The sequence below is a fragment of the Anolis sagrei genome, chromosome 3 (assembly GCF_037176765.1).
Source record: "Anolis sagrei isolate rAnoSag1 chromosome 3, rAnoSag1.mat, whole genome shotgun sequence".
NCBI classification, from domain to species: Eukaryota; Metazoa; Chordata; class Lepidosauria; order Squamata; family Dactyloidae; genus Anolis; species Anolis sagrei.
The window spans coordinates 265930368-265953302 of NC_090023.1; the positions used below are offsets into that span (position 1 = coordinate 265930368).

General features: G+C 46.2%; 1 protein-coding gene across 1 annotated transcript in view; it reads left to right on the plus strand.

Moving 5' to 3' along the window:
* ECEL1 (endothelin converting enzyme like 1) overlaps positions 1 to 22935 on the plus strand; it is a 117844-nt gene that overhangs the window by 53689 nt on the left and 41220 nt on the right. Inside the window, exons 3-7 of the mRNA XM_067466108.1 lie at positions 4455 to 4523; positions 13999 to 14109; positions 15013 to 15105; positions 15350 to 15474; positions 17516 to 17738. Coding sequence (XP_067322209.1) covers positions 4455 to 4523; positions 13999 to 14109; positions 15013 to 15105; positions 15350 to 15474; positions 17516 to 17738 — 621 coding nt within the window. The remainder of the gene's footprint in view (positions 1 to 4454; positions 4524 to 13998; positions 14110 to 15012; positions 15106 to 15349; positions 15475 to 17515; positions 17739 to 22935) is intronic.

A 22935-nucleotide genomic window follows, 5' to 3' on the forward strand; every position in this document is an offset into this window, starting at 1 on the left:
GTGCGAAGTTTGGCTCAATTCAATCATTTGTGGAGTTCAGAATGCTCTTTGATTGTAGGTGAAGTATAAATTCCAGCAACTACAACTCCCAAATCTCAAGGTCTATTTTCTCCAAACTCCAGCAGTGTTCCCATTTGAGCATATTGAGGATTGGTGCCAAGTTTGGTCCAGATCCATCATAGGAGTTGCCAAAGACCACCAAAAAACACATATTTCTGATGGTCTTAAAAATCAAATTTGGTCCAGATCCATCATTGCTTAAGTCCACAGTGTTCTCTGGATGTAGGTACCACAACTCCAAAACTCAAGGTCAATGCCCGCCAAACCCTTCCAGTATTTTCAGTGGGTCATGGGAGTTGGGTTCAATTCCATCTTTGGTGGAGTTCAGAATGCTCTTTGATTGTAGGTGAACTATAAATCCCAGCAACAACAACTCCCAAATGACAAAATCAACCCCCCCCCCCACTCACAACCCCACCAGTAATGTGTTAGTGTATTATGAGATGTGATGTTTTAAACCTTTGTTTATGAATATTTTGTTGTGAACCGGACTGAGTCCCTCTGCGGAGGTTGAGAAGACCGGTATATAAAAGTTCCAAATAAATAAATAATCAAATTTGGACGAATGGGGAATTTGGACAAATGGAAATACATCCTGCATATCAGATATTTACATTACAATTCATAAACAGTAGCAAAAGTACAGTTATGAATTAGCAATAAAAATAATTGTATGGTTGGGGGTCACCACAACATGATGAACTGTATCAAGGGGTCATGGCATTAGGGAAGTTGGGAACCAGTGGTGTATAGGAACCATAAATGAATTTCATGCTTAGACCTGGACCTCATTTCCACGAAATGCCGACGCAGGTATTCCGAAATCCGAAATTCTTCTGGTCCCAAGCATTTTGGATAAGGGCGACTCAATCTGTACATTTGCCAACAGTTTCTGCACCTCCTTCTCTCAGTAATAGATGTCTAATGAAGTGCCAACCCACAGGTGTGGGTCTCCTTCGCTTTAGTGTTGTTCGCCTGCATCTCAACACAATGCTGGCAAAAGATGCATTATTGGTACTCCCATTCAATGGATGCCAGAGGAAATGAAAAGATTTGGAAGAGAAAGGAGGCAGATGTGCAGCAAAGGGATGGAGATATGGCAAAATAAATCCAAAAGGAAAATAGGCGTAGGTCCAATGAGATGCTTCTGGGATGAATTCACCCGAGGGCTAATTCTCACCTTATTTTTTTGGAAAAGATAATTTTCAAAACCTTAATGAACTAGGAATAAATTGGGTTGTTGTACGTTTGTCTGGCTGTATGGCCATTTTCCAGAAGCATTCTCTCCTGATGCTTTGCTTGCATCTAGGGCAGGCATGCTCATAGGTTGTGAGGTCTGTTGGAAACTAGGAAAATTGAGTTTATATATACAGCAACCCAGTGATTCCGGACATGAAAGCCTTCAACAATACATAGGAATGAATTGTTCCTACTCGGAGTCTTAGCTCTGAAGATATCTCAGGTCTGGGTTGTTGAAGAGAAAAGCATTCTAAAAACAGAATCATAGAATCAGAATCAAAGAGTTGGAAGAGACCTCATGGGCCATCCAGTCCAACCCCTGCCAAGAAGCAGGAATATCGCATTCAAATCACCCCTGACAGATGGTCATCCAGCCTCTGCTTAAAAGCTTCCAAAGAAGGAGCCTCCACCACACTCCGGGGCAAAGAGTTCCACTGCTGAACGGCTCTCACAGTCAGGAAGTTCTTGCTCATGTTCAGATGGAATCTCCTCTCTTGTAGTTTGAAGCCATTGTTCCGCATCCTAGTTTCCAGGGAAGCAGAAAACAAGCTTGCTCCCTCCTCCCTGTGGCTTCTTCTCACATATTTATACATGGCTCTCATATCCCCTCTCAGCCTTCTCTTCTTCAGGCTAAACATGCCCAGCTCTTTAAGCCGCTCCTCATAGGGCTTGTTCTCCAGACCCTTGATCATTTTAGTCGCCCTCCTCTGGACACATTCCAGCTTGTCAATATCTCTCTTCAATTGTGGTGCCCAGAAAATGAAATTAATTCCTTTCGTGGCAGCTTGGTAGCTTCTATGTATCTCAGTGGTTCTCAACCTGGGGTCCCCAGATGTTTTTGGCCTACAGCTCCCAGAAATCCCAGCCAGTTTACCAGCTGTTAGGATTTCTGGGAGTTGAAGGCCAAAAACATCTGGGGACCCCAGGTTGAGAACCACTGACAAGGTCCCTTATGACCTTCTGGCAAGGAAACTAGTCCAATGTGGGCTAGGCAAAACTATGGTGAGGTGGATCTGTAATTGGTTAAATGGACGAACCCAGACGGTGATTCTCCCCAATGCTTCCTCTTCATCTTGGAAAGAAGTGACAAGAGGAGTGCCGCATGGTTCCGTCCTGGGCCCGGTCCTGTTCAACATCTTTATTAATGACTTAGATGAAGGGCTAGAAGGCATGATCATCAAGTTTGCAGACGACACCAAATTGGGAGGGATAGCCAATACTCCAGAGGACAGGAGCAGAATTCAAAACGATCTTGACAGATTAGAGAGATGGGCCAAAACTAACAAAATGAAGTTCAATGGGGACAAATGCAAGAGACCCCACTTAGGCAGGAAAAACAAAATGCAAAGATACAGAATGGGGGGCAATGCCTGGCTCGAGAGCAGTACGTGTGAAAAAGATCTTGGAGTCCTCGTGGACAACAAGTTAAACATGAGCCAACAATGTGATGTGGCGGCAAAAAAAGCCAATGGGATTTTGGCCTACATCAATAGGAGCATAGTGTCTACTGTCTAGATCTAGGGAAGTCATGCTCCCCATACTCTATTCCGCTTTGGTTAGACCACACCTGGAATATTGTGTCCAATTCTGGGCACCACAATTGAAGAGAGATATTGACAAGCTGGAATGTGTCCAGAGGAGGGCGACTAAAATGATCAAGGGTCTGGAGAACAAGCCCTATGAGGAGCAGCTTAACGAGCTGGGCATGTTTAGCCTGAAGAAGAGAAGGCTGAGAGGGGATATGATAGCCATGTATAAATATGTGAGAGGAAGCCACAGGGAGGAGGGAGCAAGCTTGTTTTCTGCTTCCTTGGAGACTAGGATGCGGAACAATGGCTTCAAACTACAAGAGAGGAGATTCCATCTGAACATGAGGAAGAACTTCCTGACTGTGAGAGCTGTTCAGCAGTGGAACTCTCTGCCCCGGAGTGTGGTGGAGGCTCCTTCTTTGGAAGCTGTTAAACACAGGCTGGATGGCCATCTGTCAGGGGTGATTTGATTGCAATATTCCTGCTTCTTGGCAGGGGGGTGGACTGGATGGTCCATGAGATCTCTTCCAACTCTTTGATTCTGATTCTATGATATCTGTTCCAGGTTCCAGTGCAGATATCAAAGGAACTATACAAGGTTCTGAAACTGTTTTAGAAAGTAGTGTCTTGGGCAAGTCTTCTAAAGTCTGAACTAAAACTCAGAGAGAATGTGCTACCCCTCAGACCTGGAAATCGCCAACCACCACTACTTCCAAACTTCATAATTAATCATGTACTAATGACAAATGCTCATCATTAATCAATCCAATGACAAGCTCTACTGGTCCGCTGCCTATCAGGCTATAGAGAAATGTGGCCACTCCACTTGAAAAGGGAATCGTGGACATGGAGGAAGATCCTTAATTACACAGAAGGATGCAAAATGGTTATTATTATTTTGTATCAAAAGCATTGCATAAATTAGTATAAAACTGATAAAATAGAAGGTGTGCAGGCAGCTAAATATCTTTTGACCAAAAACAGGCAACAGCAATGGCATTGTCTGTAGCCTCCAATCATTCCTCTTCTGTACATGAGGCAGGGCACAATGGACAAGCATACAGATGCAGAGTTGTCTGTTCTGCTCCACAGTCACACAAGGTATGGGATTCTTTTAGGTAGTGCCATTGGTAGTGCAAAATGGTAAATCAAAAGGAAACAGAAGTTGAGTATCTAGATTAATGGAGTAAAATGCCACATAGAATCATGCTGCACTAACTGTCACGTGTGTGTGTTTGTGTGTGTGTGTGTCTCCATCCAAGAGTGTCCATTTTGAAGTCTCCCCTCTAATGCCTTACCAAACTACAAACTCCAGGATCCCATAGGATGGAATCATAGCTGTTAAAGTGGAATCAAAGTGCTATAGTTGTGTAGTTTAGAAGTATCCAGGAGCAATAATTCAGTGGTCTTCTAGACATTGGATTGCAGCTCCCAGCATGTGTCACCATTTCCTGTCTTTCTGGGAAGTGTATGCCAACAATATCTGATTTTTGCCCATGCTCTGGGGTCTAAAATTACCAAATTGGATAACCAGCATTGAATGGAGGAGTGGGAAGAGAGTATAGGTATTAGGTGCCTTCCTTTCTGTCCAAGTAAAGTTTTCCATGTGTCTTCTCTCCATCTCAGATTGACCAAGATGGGTTGACGTTGTCTGAGAGAACCCTCTACATGGGACAGGATGAGGAAAGCGAAAAGGTAAGAAGGAAAAATGTGTGTGTACACACTCAGACAGAAATATATTCTGATATTTCATAGACTCCTAGAGGTGGAAAGGACCACTAGAGGCCATCCTGTTCAACCCCAACATCTCCCAAGCAGAACGACAGAATGAAAGCTTCCTGACAGATGGCCATCCAGCCTCTGCTTAAAAGTCTCCAGAGAAAGAGGCGCAACCACATTCCCAAGCAGCATATTCTCCTGCCAAACAGCTCTTACTGTCAGGAAATTCTTCCTAATGTTTAGGAAATATCAGTCTGAATTCATTGCTCCTTTCTTAGGCGATCCCTCATAGCTCAAGGATGATTGTCTTGCAGATGTGGTGTCTTGGCAGTGGGTCCATACATGGCTGTGGAGCCCTATTCTTGGTCCGCATGTTCTCCCGCAGTGAGGACATCAGTTTCCAGGTGGAAGGCGGTCCTGGTCAAGGTTGGCTTGATGTGCCTTCCTCTTGGCACGTTTCTCCCTTTTGCCCTGTTTGAATTCTGCTTCTTTGAATTCTGCAGCACTGCTGGTCACAGCTGACCTCCAGTTAGAATCATAGGATCAAAGACTTGCTGTTTAACATCTACATGAAGCCGCTGGGTGAGATCATCCGGAGTTTCGGGGTGCGGTGTCACCTGTACGCAGATGACGTCCAACTCTGTCACTCCTTCCCACCTGCTACTAAGGAGGCCGTCGAAGTCCTGAACCGGTGCCTGGCCGCTGTAATGGTCTGGATGAGGGCGAACAAACTGAAATTAAATCCAGACAAGACAGAGGTACTCCTGGTCAGTCGCAAGGCCGAACAGGGTATAGGGTTACAGCCTGTGCTGGACGGGGTCGCACTCCCCTTGAAGGCGCAGGTTCGCAGCTTGGGTGTGACCCTGGATTCATCGCTGAGCCTGGAGCCCCAGGTTTCAGCGGTGACCAGGGGAGCATTTGCACAGCTTAGGCTCGTGCGCCAGCTGCGCCCGTATCTTGGGAAGTCTGACTTGGCCACGGTGGTACACGCTTTGGTCACATCCCGCCTCGACTACTGCAACGCTCTCTACGTGGGGCTGCCCTTGAAGACGGTCCGGAAGCTCCAGCTAGTCCAGCGCGCGGCAGCCATGTTGTTAACAGGGGCTGGACGCAGAGAGCATACAACGCCCCTGCTGTCCCAGCTCCACTGGCTGCCGATCTGCTACCGGGCCCAATTTAAGGTGCTGGTGTTATCCTACAAAGCCCTAAACGGTTCCGGCCCAAAATACCTTGCAGACCGCATCTCGGCCTACGAGCCCACGAGGGCCTTGAGATCATCCGGGGAGGCCCTTCTCTCGGTCCCGCCTGCCTCACAGGCACGTCTGGCGGGGACGAGGGAGCGGGCCTTCTCGGTGGTGGCCCCCCGGCTGTGGAACACCCTCCCTGCTGAAGTTAGACAGGCGCCCTCCTTGATGGCCTTTCGTAGGGGCCTGAAAACATGGCTCTTCGAGCAGGCCTTCAACTGAGTGTATGGAATGACAATGGAATGAACTAGGACTATGAAATTGGCTATGACCCCAGGACTTTTGACGAAGCGGATTTTTAGTATAGGTATATGTTATGTTGTATTTGTCTGGTTTGTACTGTCAAGGCTCACTGTATATTGTCTCTTTGTTGTTGTTCACCGCCCCGAGTCGCCCCCGGGCTGAGAGGGGCGGTCAATAAGTGCAAGTAATAAATAAATAATAAATAAAAGAGTTGGAAGAGACCTCATGGGCCATCCAGTCCAACCCCCTGCCAAGAAGCAGGAATATTGCATTCAAATCACCCCTGACAGATGGCCATCCAGCCTCTGTTTAAAAGCTTCCAAAGAAGGAGCCTCCACCACACTCCGGGGCAGAGAGTTCCACTGCTGAATGGCTCTCACAGTCAGGAATTTCTTCCTCATGTTCAGATGGAATCTCCTCTCTTGTAGTTTGAAGCCATTGTTCTGCGTCCTAGTCTCCAAGGAAGCAGAAAACAAGCTTGCTCCCTCCTCCCTGTGGCTTCCTCTCACATATTTATACATGGCTATCATATCTCCTCTCAGCCTTCTCTTCTTCGAGCTAAATATGCCCAGCTCCTTAAGCCGCTCCTCATAGGGCTTGTTCTCCAGACCCTTGATCATTTGAGTCGCCCTCCTCTGGACACATTCCAGCTTGTCAATATCTCCCTTCAATTGTGGTGCCCAGAATTGGACACAATATTCCAGGTGTGGTCTAACCAAAGCGGAATAGAGCATGGGGAGCATGACTTCCCTAGATTTAGACACTATGCTCCTATTGATGCAGGCCAAAATCCCATTGGCTTTTTTTGCCGCCACATCACATTGTTGGCTCATGTTTAACTTGTTGGTCATAGGGCCTAACCCTAACTCATGACCAATAGGAAATATTGGAAGGGTTTGGTGGGCATTGACCTTGAGTTTTGGAGTTGTAGTTCAACTACATCCAGAAAGCTCAACAATAAATAATAGATCTGGACCAAAACTGGCAGGAATACTCAATATGCCCCAATGTTGGAGTTTGGGGAAAATAGACCTTGACAATTGGGAGTTGTAGTTGCTGGGATTTATAGTTCACCTACAATCAAAGAGCATTCTGAACCCCACCAATGATAGAATTGGGCCAAACTTCCCACACAGAACTCCAATGACCAACAGAAAATACTGTGTTTTCTGATAGTCTTTGGCGACCCCTCTGACACCCTCTCGCAACCTCCCCATTGTGTCCTAGTTTCTGGAGCAGTAAAACACAACCTGGATTCCTCCTCAAACAGTCAACCTTTTGAATATTTAAACTTGGCTAGCATGTCTCTTCTTAATCTTCTCATTGCTATCCCAGTTTCTTTCCGCTGAGATGAATGTGAGGTACTTTCCTGCTCCTCTTTTGCTCACAACAATCCTGTGAAGTAGGCCAGGTTGAAAAAGAAGGACTTAGTTCAAAGTCCAGTGAGACTGATGGCTCAGCGAAGACTTAATCTTGATCCTCTCCTGTCATTTTGCAGTTCCTAGAAATATTACAGCCCACTGGAGCACAGCACTTCTATTTGTTTTTTCTAAGCAAAATGCAATTAGAAAGCAATATCCCAGTAACATTCACAGAAAAAAAATAAATGAACAATTTAATAAACTACCTTTTAAGTCAAATGGCTTTGTAATTAGTAACAGAAATTAATTATTTTTTGGGAAATTTGATTTCAAGCTCTGAAGCTGTTCCAGCTCTAACCACATCCTGAGAATTATCAATAACTTCTAGCCAATGTATTGCCGAAGGCTTTCATGGCTGGAATCACTGTGTTGTTGTAGATTTTTTGGACTATATGGCTATGGTCTAGAGGCATTCTCTCCTGACATTTCGCCTGCATCTATGGCAAGCATCCACTACCTCCAAGGATGTTTGCCATAGATGCAGGCAAAACGTCAGGAGAGAATGCCTCTAGACCATGGCCATATAGCCCGAAAAAACCTACAACAACCCCAACTTCTAGCCACCTGGTAGAAAGCGGATTTCAGTAGGGAGAGGCAATGAATCTGTTCCTGGTTTTGGTCAGAACTTCAGAGACGTGCTTCAAGGTGCTTAATCTATATAGGCTGATAAGTAGGGTTCAGTACTAGCTTCCCTCAAGTTCAGATTCAAACTCCAAATTTATAAGTCACTCTGAGATGATTGTTAGACAGAGAGATAATAGACTGACAGACAGACAGTCTGTCTCTCCTGATGTTTCGCCTGCATCTATAGCAAGCATCCACTACCTCTGAGGATGCTTGCCATAGATGCAGGCAAAACGTCAGGAGAGAATGCCTCTAGACCATGGCCATATAGCCTGAAAAAACCTACAACAACATCAACTTCTAGCCACCTGGTAGAAAGATTATTGCAGTAGGGAGAGGCAATGAATCTGTTCCTGGTTTTGGTCAGAACTTCAGAGACGTGCTTCAAGGTGCTTAATCTATACAGGGGTGATAAGTAGGGTTCAGTACTGGCTTCCCTCAAGCTCAGATTCAAACTCCAAATTTATAAGTCACTCTGAGATGATTGTTAGATAGAGAGATAATAGACTGACAGACAGACAGATCTGTTTATTCAATGGGTTGGGACCAAAACACTTTAAAAAATGGAAATGGTTGAAATCTGGAAGGCATATATTATTAGCACCACTGTTGTCTTAAAAGCACAAATATACAAATACTCTACTATAAGTACAAATACACCCAGTGCACAATTTTGAAGAGATGCTCCACACAGACTGAATGAAAGCATGGTGCTGAGTTGATTGAGAGCATAGAATCCTAGAGTTGGAAGAGACCTCATGGGCCATCCAGTCCAACCCACTGCCAAGAAGCGGGAAAATTACATTCAAAGCACCCCTAACAGATGGCCATCCAACCTCTGTTTAAAGCTTCCAAGGAAGGAGCCTCCACCACGCTCCGGGGCAGAGAGTTCCACTGCTGAACGGCTCTCACAGTCAGGAAATTCTTCCTCATGTTCAGATGGAATCTCCTTTCTTGTAGTTTGAGGCCATTGTTCTGCATCCTAGTCTCCAGGGCAGCAGAAAACAAGCTTGCTCCCTCCTCCCTGTGACTTCCCCTCACATATTTATACATGGCTATCATGTCTCCACTCAGCCTTCTCTTCTTCAGGCTAAACATACCCAGCTCTTTAAGCCGCTCCTCATAGGGCTTGTTCTACAGACTCTTGATCATTTTAGTTGCCCTCCTCTGAACACATTCCAGCTTGTCAATATCTCTCTGGAGTGTTTCCAGAGGAGGGCAAGTAAAATGATCAAGGGTCTGAAGAACAAGCCCTATGAGGAGCGGCTTAAAGAGCTGGGCATGTTTAGCCTGAAGAAGAGAAGGCTGAGCAGGGTAAAAAGCAGTATATGGTGGCAAAAGCCTTGTATAAATATGGTGAAGCAGTGGACCACATGTTGACTATATGTGCTTGTAGTATAATTGAAAATGATAGAAGAAACAGACTGTCAAAAAGTAGAGGATATCACTGCTTCAAATACAATATGACCCCATATCTGAGGACAAACTTTCCTGCACTTTGGGTTGTTGCAGGTTTTTCGGGCTGTATGGCCATGTTCTAGAAGCATTCTGATGTTTCTCCTGCATCTATTTTATTTATTTACTTATTTATTTACAGCTTTTATATTCCGCCCTTCTCGCCCCGCAGGGGACTCAGGGCGGATTACAGTGTAGATGTATATGGCAAACATTCAATGCCTGTGAAGAACAATGAGGAGGGGAGGGGGGATAAAGAAAACCAAGGCAACTGGCAAGAAAAAACGCCAACATTCCAAACAACTGGTGAAACAGAGACTAAGACCTTGGTCATGAACTGCGGCACGGAGGAGGGGAGGTGTTCCACTAGCCTAGGGGCCCCCATAGAGGTCGTGGTGGGAAGGAGGAGATGCGGGAAAAGGAGACCTCAAATTCGGCTAAATTCGGACCATTTATCCACATTAACAATTCCAAATCGGTCTCGTAAGGTAAATTGGTGTAACCAGGTGAGCGGACCCTCTGGACTGAAGGTGGTGCTGTTGAATGCCAGATCTGTCAATGGAAAAACGACCTGGATCCAGGACCTAATCCTGGATGAGCGGGCAGATCTGGCGTGCATCACGGAGACCTGGCTGGATGAAGCTGGAGGAGTAAATCTGACCCAGCTCTGTCCTCCAGGCTTCTCCGTGCAGCACCAACCGAGATCCGGAGGTCGGGGAGGCGGGGTCGCAGTGGTCTATAGAGATTCCATCCATCTGACCAGGTGCCCCATCCCGCAGACCACAAATTTTGAATGCGTCTACCTGAGGGTGGGTGACCGGGACAGAATAGGGATTCTGCTAGTGTACCGTCCACCTCGCTGCACTACAGTCTCCCTACCTGAGCTAGCGGGGGTGGTCTCGAGCCTGGCGTTGGAGTCTCAACAGCTCCTTGTGCTGGGAGACTTCAATATCCATGCCGAGGCGACCCTCACAGGTGCGGCTCAGGACTTCATGTCTGCCATGGCAACCATGGGGCTGTCCCAACAAATATCTGGCCCCACCCACTGTGCTGGACACACATTGGACTTGGTTTTCTGCCAGGGATGGGAACAGGGTGGCGGTGTGGAGGAGTTGTCCATCTCTCCGTTGCCATGGACCGACCACTTCCTGATCAGATTTAGGCTCACTGCGCCCCCTAACCTCTGCAAAGGTGGAGGACCCATTAAGATGGTCCGCCCCAGGAGGCTGATGGATCCGAATGGATTCCTGACGGCTCTTGGGGATTTTCCCGCCACCTCGGTAGGTGACCATGTCGAAGCCTTGGTCGCTCTCTGGAATGGGGAGATGGCCAGGGCTATTGACATGATTGCTCCGGAACGTCCCCTCTCAAGTAGCCGAGCTAAACCAGCCCCTTGGTTTACTGAGGAGCTGGCAGTGATGAAGCGAAGGAAGAGGGAACTAGAGAGCGTGTGGCGTTCGGATCCGAGTGAGTCAAATCGAGCACGGTTTGTGTCCTTTCTTAGGGCATATGCCGCGGCAATAAAGGCCGCAAAGAAAACCTTCTTTGCGGCCACTATTGCGTCGGCAAAGAACCGTCCAGCGGAGTTGTTCCGGATTGTCAGAGGTCTTTTAACTCCCGCCACCTCAGGCGGGAACCCTGACAATTCGGTCACGCGCTGTGAAGCATTTGCTCGGTTCTTTGCAGACAAAGTCGCCTTGATCCGTTCTGGGCTGGACGCCGCGTTAAATGCAGTCTCTGAGGATGTAACAAGAGCACCTGCTTGTCCTATTTTGATGGATTCTTTTCAGTTTGTGAAACCCGAGGATGTGGACAAGATACTTGGAGGAATGAGGCCCACCACGTCCATCCTAGACCCCTGCCCATCCTGGCTTCTGAGGGAGGCCAGAGGGGGATTGGCTGAGTGGGTAACAGTGGTGGTGAATGCCTCCCTTCGGGAAGGCAAGATTCCAGCGAGCCTAAAGCAGGCTATTATAAAGCCGCTGTTGAAGAAACCATCACTGGACCCCACTAAATTGGACAACTTTCGGCCTGTTTCCAATCTCCCCTTTTTGGGCAAAGTCATGGAAAGCGTGGTGGCCTCACAACTCCAGGTATTCTTGAGAGACACGGATTATCTGGATCCGGCACAGTCTGGTTTCAGACCGGGGCATGGTACCGAGATGGTCTTGGTCGCCTTAGTGGATGATCTGCGCCGGGAGCTAGACAGGGGGAGTGTGTCCCTGTTGGTGCTCCTGGACCTCTCAGCGGCCTTCGATACCGTCGACCACGGTATCCTTCTGGGGCGCCTTGCGGAAATGGGCCTTGGGGGCACTGCTTTGCAGTGGCTCCAGTCATTCCTGGAGGGCCGCACCCAGAAGGTGTTATTGGGGGACTCCTGTTCTACACCACAACCTTTGACTTGTGGGGTTCCACAGGGTTCCATACTGTCCCCCATGCTGTTTAATATCTACATGAAGCCGCTGGGTGAGATCATCCGGAGTTTCGGGGTGCGGTGTCATCTGTACGCAGATGATGTCCAACTCTGTCACTCCTTTCCACCTGCTACTAAGGAGGCTATCGAGGTCCTGAACCGGTGCCTGGCCGCTGTAACGGTCTGGATGAGGGCGAACAAACTGAAATTAAATCCAGACCAGACAGAGATACTCCTGGTCAGTCACAAGGCCGAACGGGGTATAGGGTTACAGCCTGTGCTGGATGGGGTCGCACTCCCCTTGAAGGCGCAGGTTCGCAGCTTGGGTGTGACCCTGGACTCATCGTTGAGCCTGGATCCCCAGGTTTCAGCGGTGACCAGGGGAGCATTTGCACAGCTCAGGCTCGTGCGCCAGCTGCGCCCGTATCTCGGGAAGTCTGACTTGGCCACGGTGGTACACGCTCTGGTCACATCCCGCCTTGACTACTGCAACGCTCTCTACGTGGGGTTGCCCTTGAAGACGGCCCGGAAGCTTCAGCTGGTTCAGCGCACGGCAGCCATGTTACTAACTGGAGCGGGAGGCAGGGAGCACACAACGCCCTTGTTGTCCCAGCTCCACTGGCTGCCAATTTGCTACCGGACCCAATTTAAGGTGCTGGTTTTGGCCTACAAAGCCCTAAACGGCTCCGGCCCAAAATACCTTTCGGACCGCATCTTGGCCTACGAGCCCACGAGGACCTTGAGATCGTCTGGGGAGGCCCTTCTCTCGATCCCGCCTGCCTCACAGGCACGTCTGGCGGGGACGAGGGAGAGGGCCTTCTCGGTGGTGGCCCCCCGGCTGTGGAACACTCTCCCTGCAGACGTCAGACAGGCGCCCTCCCTTATGTCCTTCCGAAAAAGCCTTAAGACATGGCTGTTCGAGAAGGCATTTAATTAAGTGCTATAAAAATGTGGTAAAGACGACTGGAAAGGAACAAGGAATATGAGATTGGTTATGATTCCACTATGAGACGAAGCGGATTTTTAGTGTAATTTTGTAATTGTTGTATTGTTAATATGTTGTTGTAATTGCCTCTTTGTAAATTGCCTTTTTATATGTGTTGTACACCGCCATGAGTCGCCCTAAAGGGCTGAGAATGGCTGTTAATAAATGCATCAAATAAATAAATAATAAATAAATTTTTGACATACAAACATATACAGACATACACAGAGGCTATTTAACCTTTTCTGGCCGCCAGGGGAGCTGTCGCTTTCATTGTCCATCTGCGACGCTGATGAAGCACTTCCGCATTCCCCGCATGCTTCTCCACTGGAATGCTTTGCTGGAGTCTTCTTTATGGCCTCATAAATCAGTGAATTTAGCCTCCCCACACTTTTAAAGGTGGCACCTAATTTTCCTACTTGACAGATGCAACTGTCTTTCAGGTTGCAAAAGTCGACAACAGGCTACACACAATTGGTTGGAAACCCACTCCAACCCGGGCTGGCTTCGAACTCATGACCTTTTGGTCAGAGTGATCTTAATGCAGCTGACACTCAGCCTGCTGCGCCACAATCCTGGTGCTATGGCAAGAATCCTCAGAGGTTGTGAGATCTGTTGGAAACTAGAAAAATTGGGTTTATATATCTGTGGAAAATCCTGCACTTTGTATGGATATGTAAAACCATGGATAGCAGTGAATTCTATTGAAATGTAGGACTTTTGGTCCAAGGATATCAATGCTGGAGGACCTAAAAAAATCAAGCAAAGACATATTTTGTTGGATATAGATAAATGAAACTGTCAATACTGATCCCATGGATACAAGGGTCATGCTGTAAATATAAATAACTCATTTGAGTTGAGACTAACCAACAGAATTGGCACTATGGTATTTTTCAGTGTAAGTGTGCCTCTCGAGAGGAACTTCATACTTCCCACTTGGTCTAGTGTAAATGCAGCCAGCCACTTTCAGTCTCCTTTGGGAGAGAAAAAGCACAATATAATACTAATGATGATTATGATGATGCCTCACAAGTATTTTTTTTACCGCCATGTACCTTCTCAGATCTTGGCTGCTTACCGGATTTTCATGGAACGTGTCTTGAGCTTGTTGGGAGCAGAAAATGTGGAGCAGAAAGCCAGTGAAATCCTGCACCTGGAACAGAGGTTGGCCAATGTAAGTCTCCAGCATTCACTTTACCTTTCATGGCTAATGGAGGGATGGAGAAATCATAGAGTTAGAAAGGACTGATAATGGCCATCTAATCCAACCCTGTACGATATGGAATACATACTGGAAGCAATCTTAGAAAATGGAAATCCAACATCCATTTTGGAAGCCTCTAGAGACCAGCTTCTATGGCAACAACAACAACAACAACAACAACAACAACACTATTTATATTCCACCCTTCTTACCCCTAAGTGGATTCAGGGCGGATCACAGTACACATACACACCAAACATTTAATGCCCCTTTTGTATAGACAATACACAGACATACAGAACAGAAAAAGGTGTGTTGTTTCAACTCAGTCCAGCTGTTTTGGAGCCATGGAAGGTTGGGCTCGAATCCAGGCACAGGGGGTGCTATTGCTCCATCCTCTATGACGAAGAGCCGTCAGAACTCCCTTCTTCCTTTTGGTCACCCAGCATTTTCTGATCTTCTTTCTTTATGGTGTCGTAAAATACCTTCCCCACTTTTAGTCATACCTAATTTCTCTAATTATAGTTAAAGCTGTTTTCGAACTGCTTAGGTAAACAGTGAGCTGGGCTGATAGTCAGCAGCTTATGTCAACACAGGGTTTTAAAACTTGCAAAATTTCAGTTGATAGATCTTATAATTGCTGGTGATTTGCCAGCTGTGTTAAACCTCTGGCCTCAGTTGTCTGGTTTTCAGTCCTTGGCCAAACTTATTTCTCTTGGAGTACCCTGGGGTTCTTTGATTGAGTCCTTAGGATACATCTGTACCATAGAATTGATGCAGTTTGGTTTAACTTTGTGAGTGAGAACCCTTCTCTAGATAAAACCAGGACAAAGGATAACCCATTTCATTTCTTCTTCTGCATCCATTTCCCAGATCACTGTTTCTGAGTACGATGATCTGCGCAGGGATATCAACTCCATGTACAACAAAGTGACTTTGGGAGAGCTGCAGCGCATCACGCCTAATGTACGTTTGCATGGTTGGGTTGGTTGTAGTATATCTGAAATGGGGTCCTCACAAAAGGAAGGCACAGAGCAAAGGTGAAGTGGCTCTACAAGGCTGTATTTGATGAACTGAGCCCGAAGAAGTCTTTATTTGGACTTGTTGAGTGCCTTCAAGTCATTTCCTGACTTATGGCAAGTTATATATAGGAGAAAAATAGAAATTGTGCAAGCACACAATGGATGCCTTTTCTTGTTAATTCCACCAGTTGAAGTGGAAGCGGCTTCTTGACCGAATATTCCATGACAATTTCTCGGAGGACGAGGAAGTAGTGCTGCTGGCCACGGACTACATGCAGCGGGTATCCCAGCTCATCCATTCCACGCCGATTCGGTAAGGAAATGTTAAAGGGGAGCAAAGATGCAGCTGCCATGGAAAGGGAGCAGACTTAAATGAGTGCATTGTCTGCCACCCCACGATATTTCAGTAAGATAGTGAAAATAATCTTCACCAAGAATTATTATATTTGGTGTTTCCCTTGGATGCCTGGGCTGTAAAGTCGGCTCTCCACATTTGTGGGATTTGATTAATATGTTATCTCCAAGAATCTTTAGGTCAGTGTTTCTCTATCTGGGGGTCAGGACCCTTTGGGGGGTCGTCACGGTGTTTCAGAGGGGTCGCCAAAGACCATCAGAAAACACATATTTTGGGTGGTCTTAGGAATCCCTTAATCATAGTAGTTTGTGTTCACAGTGCTCTTTGGATGTAGGTGAACACCCCTCCAGTATTTTCTGTTGGTCATGGAGGTCTCTGTGTGAGAAGTTTGGCCCAGTTTTATCATTGGTGGGGTTCAGAATGCTCTTTGATTGTAGGTGAACTCTAAATCCCAGCAACTGCAACTCGAAAATGTGAGGGTCTATTTTCCCCAAACTCCACCAGTGTTCACATTTGGGCATATTGAGTGTTCATGCCAAGTTTAGTCCAGATATATTATTGTTTGGGTTTACAGTGCTCTCTGGATGTAGGTGAACTACAACTCCAAACCTCAAGGTCAATATCCACCAAACCATTCAAGTATTTTCTGTTGGTCATGGGAGTTCTGTGTTCCAAATTTGGTTCAATTTTACTATTTATTAAAGACTAAAGCTGGTATGCATTCTTATGAGATGGGTGTACTTGTTTATTTTATATTGCAAGACATAAAGCATCTTCAACATTATTCATGCCACCCCTGGCATGCTTTGTTTTCAGCCTCAAGTGGCAGAAAATACTCTGGGTTGTTGTAGGTTTTTCCGGGCGATATGGCCATGTTCTAGAGGCATTTTCTCCTGACGTTTCGCCTGCATCTATGGCAAGCATCCTCAGAGGTAGTGAGGTCTGTTGGAAGTAGGAAAAATGGGTTTATATATATGTGGAATGACCAGGGTGGGACAAAGGACTCTTGACTGCTGGGGCTAGGTGTGAATGTTTCAACTGACCACCTTAATTAACATTTGATGGCTTGGCAGTGCCTGGGGGAATCTTTTGTTGAGAGGTGATTAGATGTGCCTGATTGTTTACTCTCTGTTGTTTTGCTGTTGTAATTTTAGAGTTTTTTAATACTGGTAGCCAGATTTTGTTCATTTTCATGGTTTCTTCCTTCCTGTTGAAATTGTCCACATGCAAAACAACAGAGAGTAGGACCTCACTACCTCTGAGGATGCTTGCCATAGATGCAGGCGAAACGTCAGGAGAAAATGCCTCTAGAATGCCTGGAAAAACCTACAACAACCCAGTGATTCCAGCCATGAAAGCCTTCAACAATACAGAAAATACTTCGTTGGCTCTCCTTTTTCTTTCTCCTGGATTCATGTAAATGCCCTAAAACAGTCACTAGATGGCAAGCTACACTATTGATTGAGTTAGGAAACCCCAAATTTGTTTGCAACCCACAGTTTAGAAGCTTTGATCTAGAAGACATTTCTTTAGCAATCTCTACAACCTCTGGCATGATTCTGTGGTTACCCTCTGGCAGAACACACTCATAGAGTTCTGCTGCAAGACTTAGATATTCCTGATCAGGCATTGCCTCAGCATCCCAACATAGGCATTTTCTCATCATGCATCCAAAGGTAATAGAGATCCAAAAAGATTGTACCACCGGATTCTTTTGGAAATGCAAAACCTGCCCCACAAAGATGAAAATGCGTTATGTGTTCTGAGCTTGGAGAAGTTCTTGACCAGGCATGAGCAAACTTCGGCCCTCCAGTTGAAGTCCAAAACACCTGGAGGGCCGAAGTTTGCCCATGCCTGTTCTTGACTATACTGGATAATTGAGAAGTGGAAGTTTCAATTTCCTGAGCTCTGTTATCTCTTGTGCATAAGCCACCCCATGTTGCATGATGTCAAAATCACCTGCTACAACTGTCCACCTTGCCTTGATTCTTCTTCCTAGGATCCTCCACAACTACATGCTGTGGCGCATCGCAGTGGTGCTGAGTGAGCACCTCTCCACGCCTTTCCGGGACGCCATCCATGAACTCGCCCGGGAGATGGAGGGGGCTGAGAAGCAGATGGAGCTGAGCAAGGTGTGCCTGAGCCAGGCCAACAAGCACTTTGGGATGGCATTGGGGGCCCTCTTTGTGGAGCAGCACTTCTCCTCCACCAGCAAGGCCAAGGTAGGAGCAACAGGAAGGGGGAATGTGGTTATGTGTGCCTAAGGAATGGTGGTTTGATATGTCGCGGGATAGATGCATGATTTATAGTTTTCTATTCACACCCTCCCTGGAAACACTGCACACTGGACCCAATGCCACAGAGGCAAGCAAAAACAGCAGAGTTCTTTTCAGCAGAGTACTCATCAGCAAAGTATAACTGCAACATCTGACCCTATTCAGCACACTGACACCATTTTCATCCAAAATATCAGGAAGGGTTGATGTGAGTTTTCCGGGCTGTCTGGCCATGTTCCAGAAGCATTCTCTCCTGATGCTTCGCCCACATCTATGACAGCCATCCTCAGAGATTGTGAGGTCTGTTGGAAACTAGGCAAGTGAGGTTTATTTATCTGTGGAATGTCCAGGGTGGGAGAAAGAACTCTTGTTTGTTTGAGGCAAGTGTGAATGGTTCAATTTTTACCTTGATTAGCATTTAATTGCCTTGCAACTTCAAGGTCTGGCTGCTTCCAGCCTGGGGAGTCCTTTGTTAGGAGGTGTTAGCTGGCCCTGATTGTTTCTTCTTTGGAATTCCCCAGTTGTTTGAGTGTTCCTCTTTGTTTACTGTCATGATTCTAGAGGTTTTGTTCATTTTCTGTTGCGCCTCAGATTAAGCTTCACCTTGCTCTCAAACACCACCAGACTATAGTTGTAAGAATTATAGTTTATTATAAGGTTTCCAAAAGAAGGCAAAGGTTGAGTCAATAAAAAGTTCCAAAGTTCAGGTAAAATGCACGGTACAGTTCCAGAAATCCTTAAGAGAAAATCAAGATGAACGAGCCATGAAGCAGGAAGCACAAACCCTATGCCAAACAGCTTAGCCCAAAAACAGCACGAAGAAACCCAGGCTCCAAGCCTCCTGTCTCCCAGTGCAGGATCATGAAACTGCTAGCAGAAAGCCACGTTGAAACTGACAGCTGTGAATCACCAGTGAAAGCCCTAAATACTTTTACACATTAAAACAATCTACTTTCCCACTGCTCCCTTGACCTGTCGCTGACCTAACTTGGCAGAGATCCGTGAGCTCCTTCTCACAGTTCTGTTATCCCTTTGAAGCAGCACCTGGGCCTCATCCTTATCATCTGCATTCCTGTCCCGTGAGAACTGCTTCTCCAACTCTACTGCAGGCTGAGAAAACTGTGGCTGAAACCCTAAAACTGAAACCCATCAGGCTGCTCAGGAGACTTGAACCACAACATTTTCATGGTCTGGTTTTGTTCATTTTCATGGTCATCAATCAGGGACAAATGAATGTTGCAACCTTTTGTCATGACAGTCACATTATCATGACTCGGCCTTTTCTGCATGTCCCTTGGGTATTACATCACTACCCACTTAATCATTCCACGGGGTGTATTATCACATGTCCATTAGAACTGTATTTTACACAATAGAATCACTGCCAATGCATTTCTATCCAACATGATAATGAGGTGGGAGGGGAGAATCTGGGATACCAATGTGCAGATCCTCTTCTCCCTCTGCTTTGTCCAAAAGGGATCGGAAAAAAATTGTGGAAGGAAAGGTTATCAAAATGGCACAAGATGTTCTTAAACAAATAGTTCTGTTTACAATGGTGATGTATTTCCCAAGCTCTTCTCTGATGTCTGTAATAATAACACAGTTCTGTCGAGATATAAGCATGTGACAATGTGGAAACTTGGCTTGTAATCTTATCATAGAATCATAGAATCAAAGAGTTGGAAGAGACCTCATGGGCCATCCAGTCCAACCCCATTCTGCCAAGAAGCAGGAATTTTGCATTCAAATCGCCCCTGACAGATGGCCATCCAGCCTCTGTTTAAAAGCTTCCAAAGAAGGAGCCTCCACCACACTCCGAGGCAGAGAGTTCCACTGCTAAACAGCTCTCACAGTCAGGAAGTTCTTCCTCATGTTCAGATGGAATCTCCTCTCTTGTAGTTTGAAGCCATTGTTCCATTGCGTCCTAGACTCCAGGGAAGCAGAAAACAAGCTTGCTCCCTCCTCCCTGTGGCTTCCTCTCACATATTTATACATGGCTATCATATCTCCTCTCATCCTTCTCTTCTTCAGATTAAACATGCCCAGCTCCTTAAGCCGCTCCTCATAGGGCTTGTTCTCCAGACCCTTGATCATTTTAGTCGCCCTCCTCTGGACACATTCCAGCTTGTCAATATCTCTCTTGAATTGTGGTGCCCAGAATTGGACACAATATTCCAGGTGTGGTCTAACCAAAGCGGAATAGAGCATGAGGAGCATTACTTCCCTAGAACTGGACACTATGCTCCTATTGATACAGGCCAAAATCCCATTGGCTTTTTTGCCGCCACATCACATTGTTGGCTCATGTTCACCTTCCTGTCCATGAGGACTCCAAGATCTTTTTCACACGTACTGCTCTCAAGCCAGACATCCCCCATTCCGTATCTTTGCATTTTGTTTTTCCTGCCAAAGTGGAGTATCTTGCATTTGTCCCTGTTGAACTTCATTTTGTTAGTTTTGGCCCATCTCTCCAATCTGTCAAGATCGTTTTGAATCCTGCTCCTGTCCTCTGGAGTATTGGCTCTCCCTCCCAATTTGGTGTCACCTGAAATCTTAATGATCCTGCCTTCTAGCCCTTCATCTAAGTCATTAATAAAGATGTTGAACAGGACCGGGCCCAGGACGGAACCCTGCGGCTCTCCGCTCGTCACTTCTTTCCAAGATGTGATGAATTCAGCCTTCAAGTCAATGACTATGGTAAAAAATAAAAATTTCTGTCTGTCCTTCTTAGGGGAAAAATGGCTGTTTCGCTTGGCCCCAGCCTTTTAATCAATACAAGAAGGAGTTAGCATGCACTCGGGGTGCTTTAGTTCACATATAAAATAGATTGGTCTGTAGTCACTGATCTGTTTTCTTATTGCCTGCCTTGTAAATGTAGATAGTAATTCTAGGATTCAGTCTTTAAGGTTTGCAGAAACAAAGGAGGTGGCAGTTATGGGATGTCTCCAGACAGATGAAGAACTTGCCCCAATAAAAACGGCTGCCTTTGCTTTGCCAGAGGTGGCGATAGTTGCGTAAAACCCTCTTCTTCACTAATGACATTGATATACAGACATTCGTTCATTTTTGTGGGTTTCACACATGCATTTTTTGTTATTTTGTTTTTTGTTATTTGCAAGCTTGTACTGCCATGCTTAGAGCCCCCGGTGGCGCAGTGGGTTAAAGCACTGAGCTGCTGAGCTTGTTGATCGAAAAGTCACAGGTTCGATTCCGGGGAGCGGCGTGAGCTTCCGCTGTCAGCCCTAGCTTCTGCCAACCTAGCAGTTCGAAAACATGCAAATGTGAGTAGATCAATAGGTACCGCTCCGGCGGGAAGGTAACGGCGCGCCATGCAGTCATGCCAGCCACATGACCTTGGAGGTGTCTACGGACAACGCTGGCTCTTCGGCTTAGAAATGGAGATGAGCACCACACCCCAGAGTCAGACATGACTGGACTTAATGTCAGGGGACTACTTTTACCTTTACCTTACTGCCATGCTTACCTCCCAGATTTCGGGCTACCATATGTACGAGGGTTGAATGAAGACTTTCATGGCCGGAATCACTGGGTTGCTGTGAGTTTTTCAGGCTTATGGCCATGTTCCAGTAGCATTCTCTCCTGGCATTTTGCCTGGCATTTGAAGATGCCAACCACAGATGAGAATGGTACTGGAACATGGCCATACAGCCTGAAAAACTCACAGCAATCTGATGTATTCCCTTATTGGATTCCTGGCACATATTTCTTCTCCAAAACCTGGGATTTGTGGATTAATTGTAGCCAGCAATATAGGGGAAAGCCAACTAGAAGCACATAGGTTGTGGAGGTTTTTGTTTTCATATGAGGATGAGAACCATGGATTCTGATGAAATAACAAGGATTATCAGGTGCAAACCACTGCTGAGCAGAAATACGTAGCTAAGCACTCCAGGACATAAAGCAACATGTTCAAATGACAAGAAACGAGATCCACCTAAATAGTAGGAAGATTTGATTTACGGTGAAATCTACATAACAGTGAAATCCTCAGGAGGATTTTGAATCTCCATCTTTGAAGGGTTTTGAACACATAGAATCATAGAATCAAAGAGTTGGAAGAGACCTCATGGGCCATCCAGTCCAACCCCATTCCGCCAAGAAGCAGGAATATTGCATTCAAAGCACCCCTGACAGATGGCCATCCAGCCTCTGTTTAAAAGCTTCCAAAGAAGGAGCCTCCACCACACTCCGCGGCAGAGAGTTCCACTGCTGAACAGCTCTCACAGTCAGGAAGTTCTTCCTCGTGTTCAGATGGAATCTCCTTTCTTGTAGTTTGGAGCCATTGTTCCATTGCGTCTTAGTCTCCAGGGAAGCAGAAAACAAGCTTGCTCCCTCCTCCCTGTGGCTTCCTCTCACATATTTAAACATGGCTGTCATATCTCCTCTCAGCCTTCTCTTCTTCAGGCTAAACATGCCCAGCTCCTTAAGCTGCTCCTCATAGGGCTTGTTCTCCAGACCCTTGATCATTTTAGTCGCTCTCCTCTGGACACATTCCAGCTTGTCAATATCTCTCTTGAATTGTGGTGCCCAGAATTGGACACAATATTCCAGGTGTCGTCTAACCAAAGCATGACTTTCCTAGATCTAGACACTATGCTCCTATGGATGCAGGCCAAAATCCCATTGGCTTTTTTTGCCGCCACATCACATTGTTGGCCATGTTTAACTTGTTGTCCACGAGGACTCCAAGATCTTTTTCACATGTACTGCTCTCAAGTCAGGCATTGTCCCCCATTCTGTATCTTTGCATTTCGTTTTTTCTGCCTTACTTACTTACTTACTTACTTAGGCGATCCCTCGTTTTCCGAGGATGATTGTCTTCCAGTGTTCATGTGGGTTTGTATATGGCTGTGGAGCCCTATTCTTGCTCTGCATCTTCTTCCGCAGTGAGGGCAGAGTTGGCTTGATGCGCCTTCCTTTTGGCACGCTTCTCCCTTTCACCCTCCATTCATGCCTCTTCAAATTCTGCAGTAATGCTGGTCACAGCTGACCTCCAGCTGGAGCGGTCAAGGGCCAGGGCTTCCCAGTTCAGTGTCTATGCCAGAGTTTTTAAGGTTGGCTTTGAGCCCATCTTTAAATCTCTTTTCCTGTCCACCAACATTCCATTTTCCATTCTTAA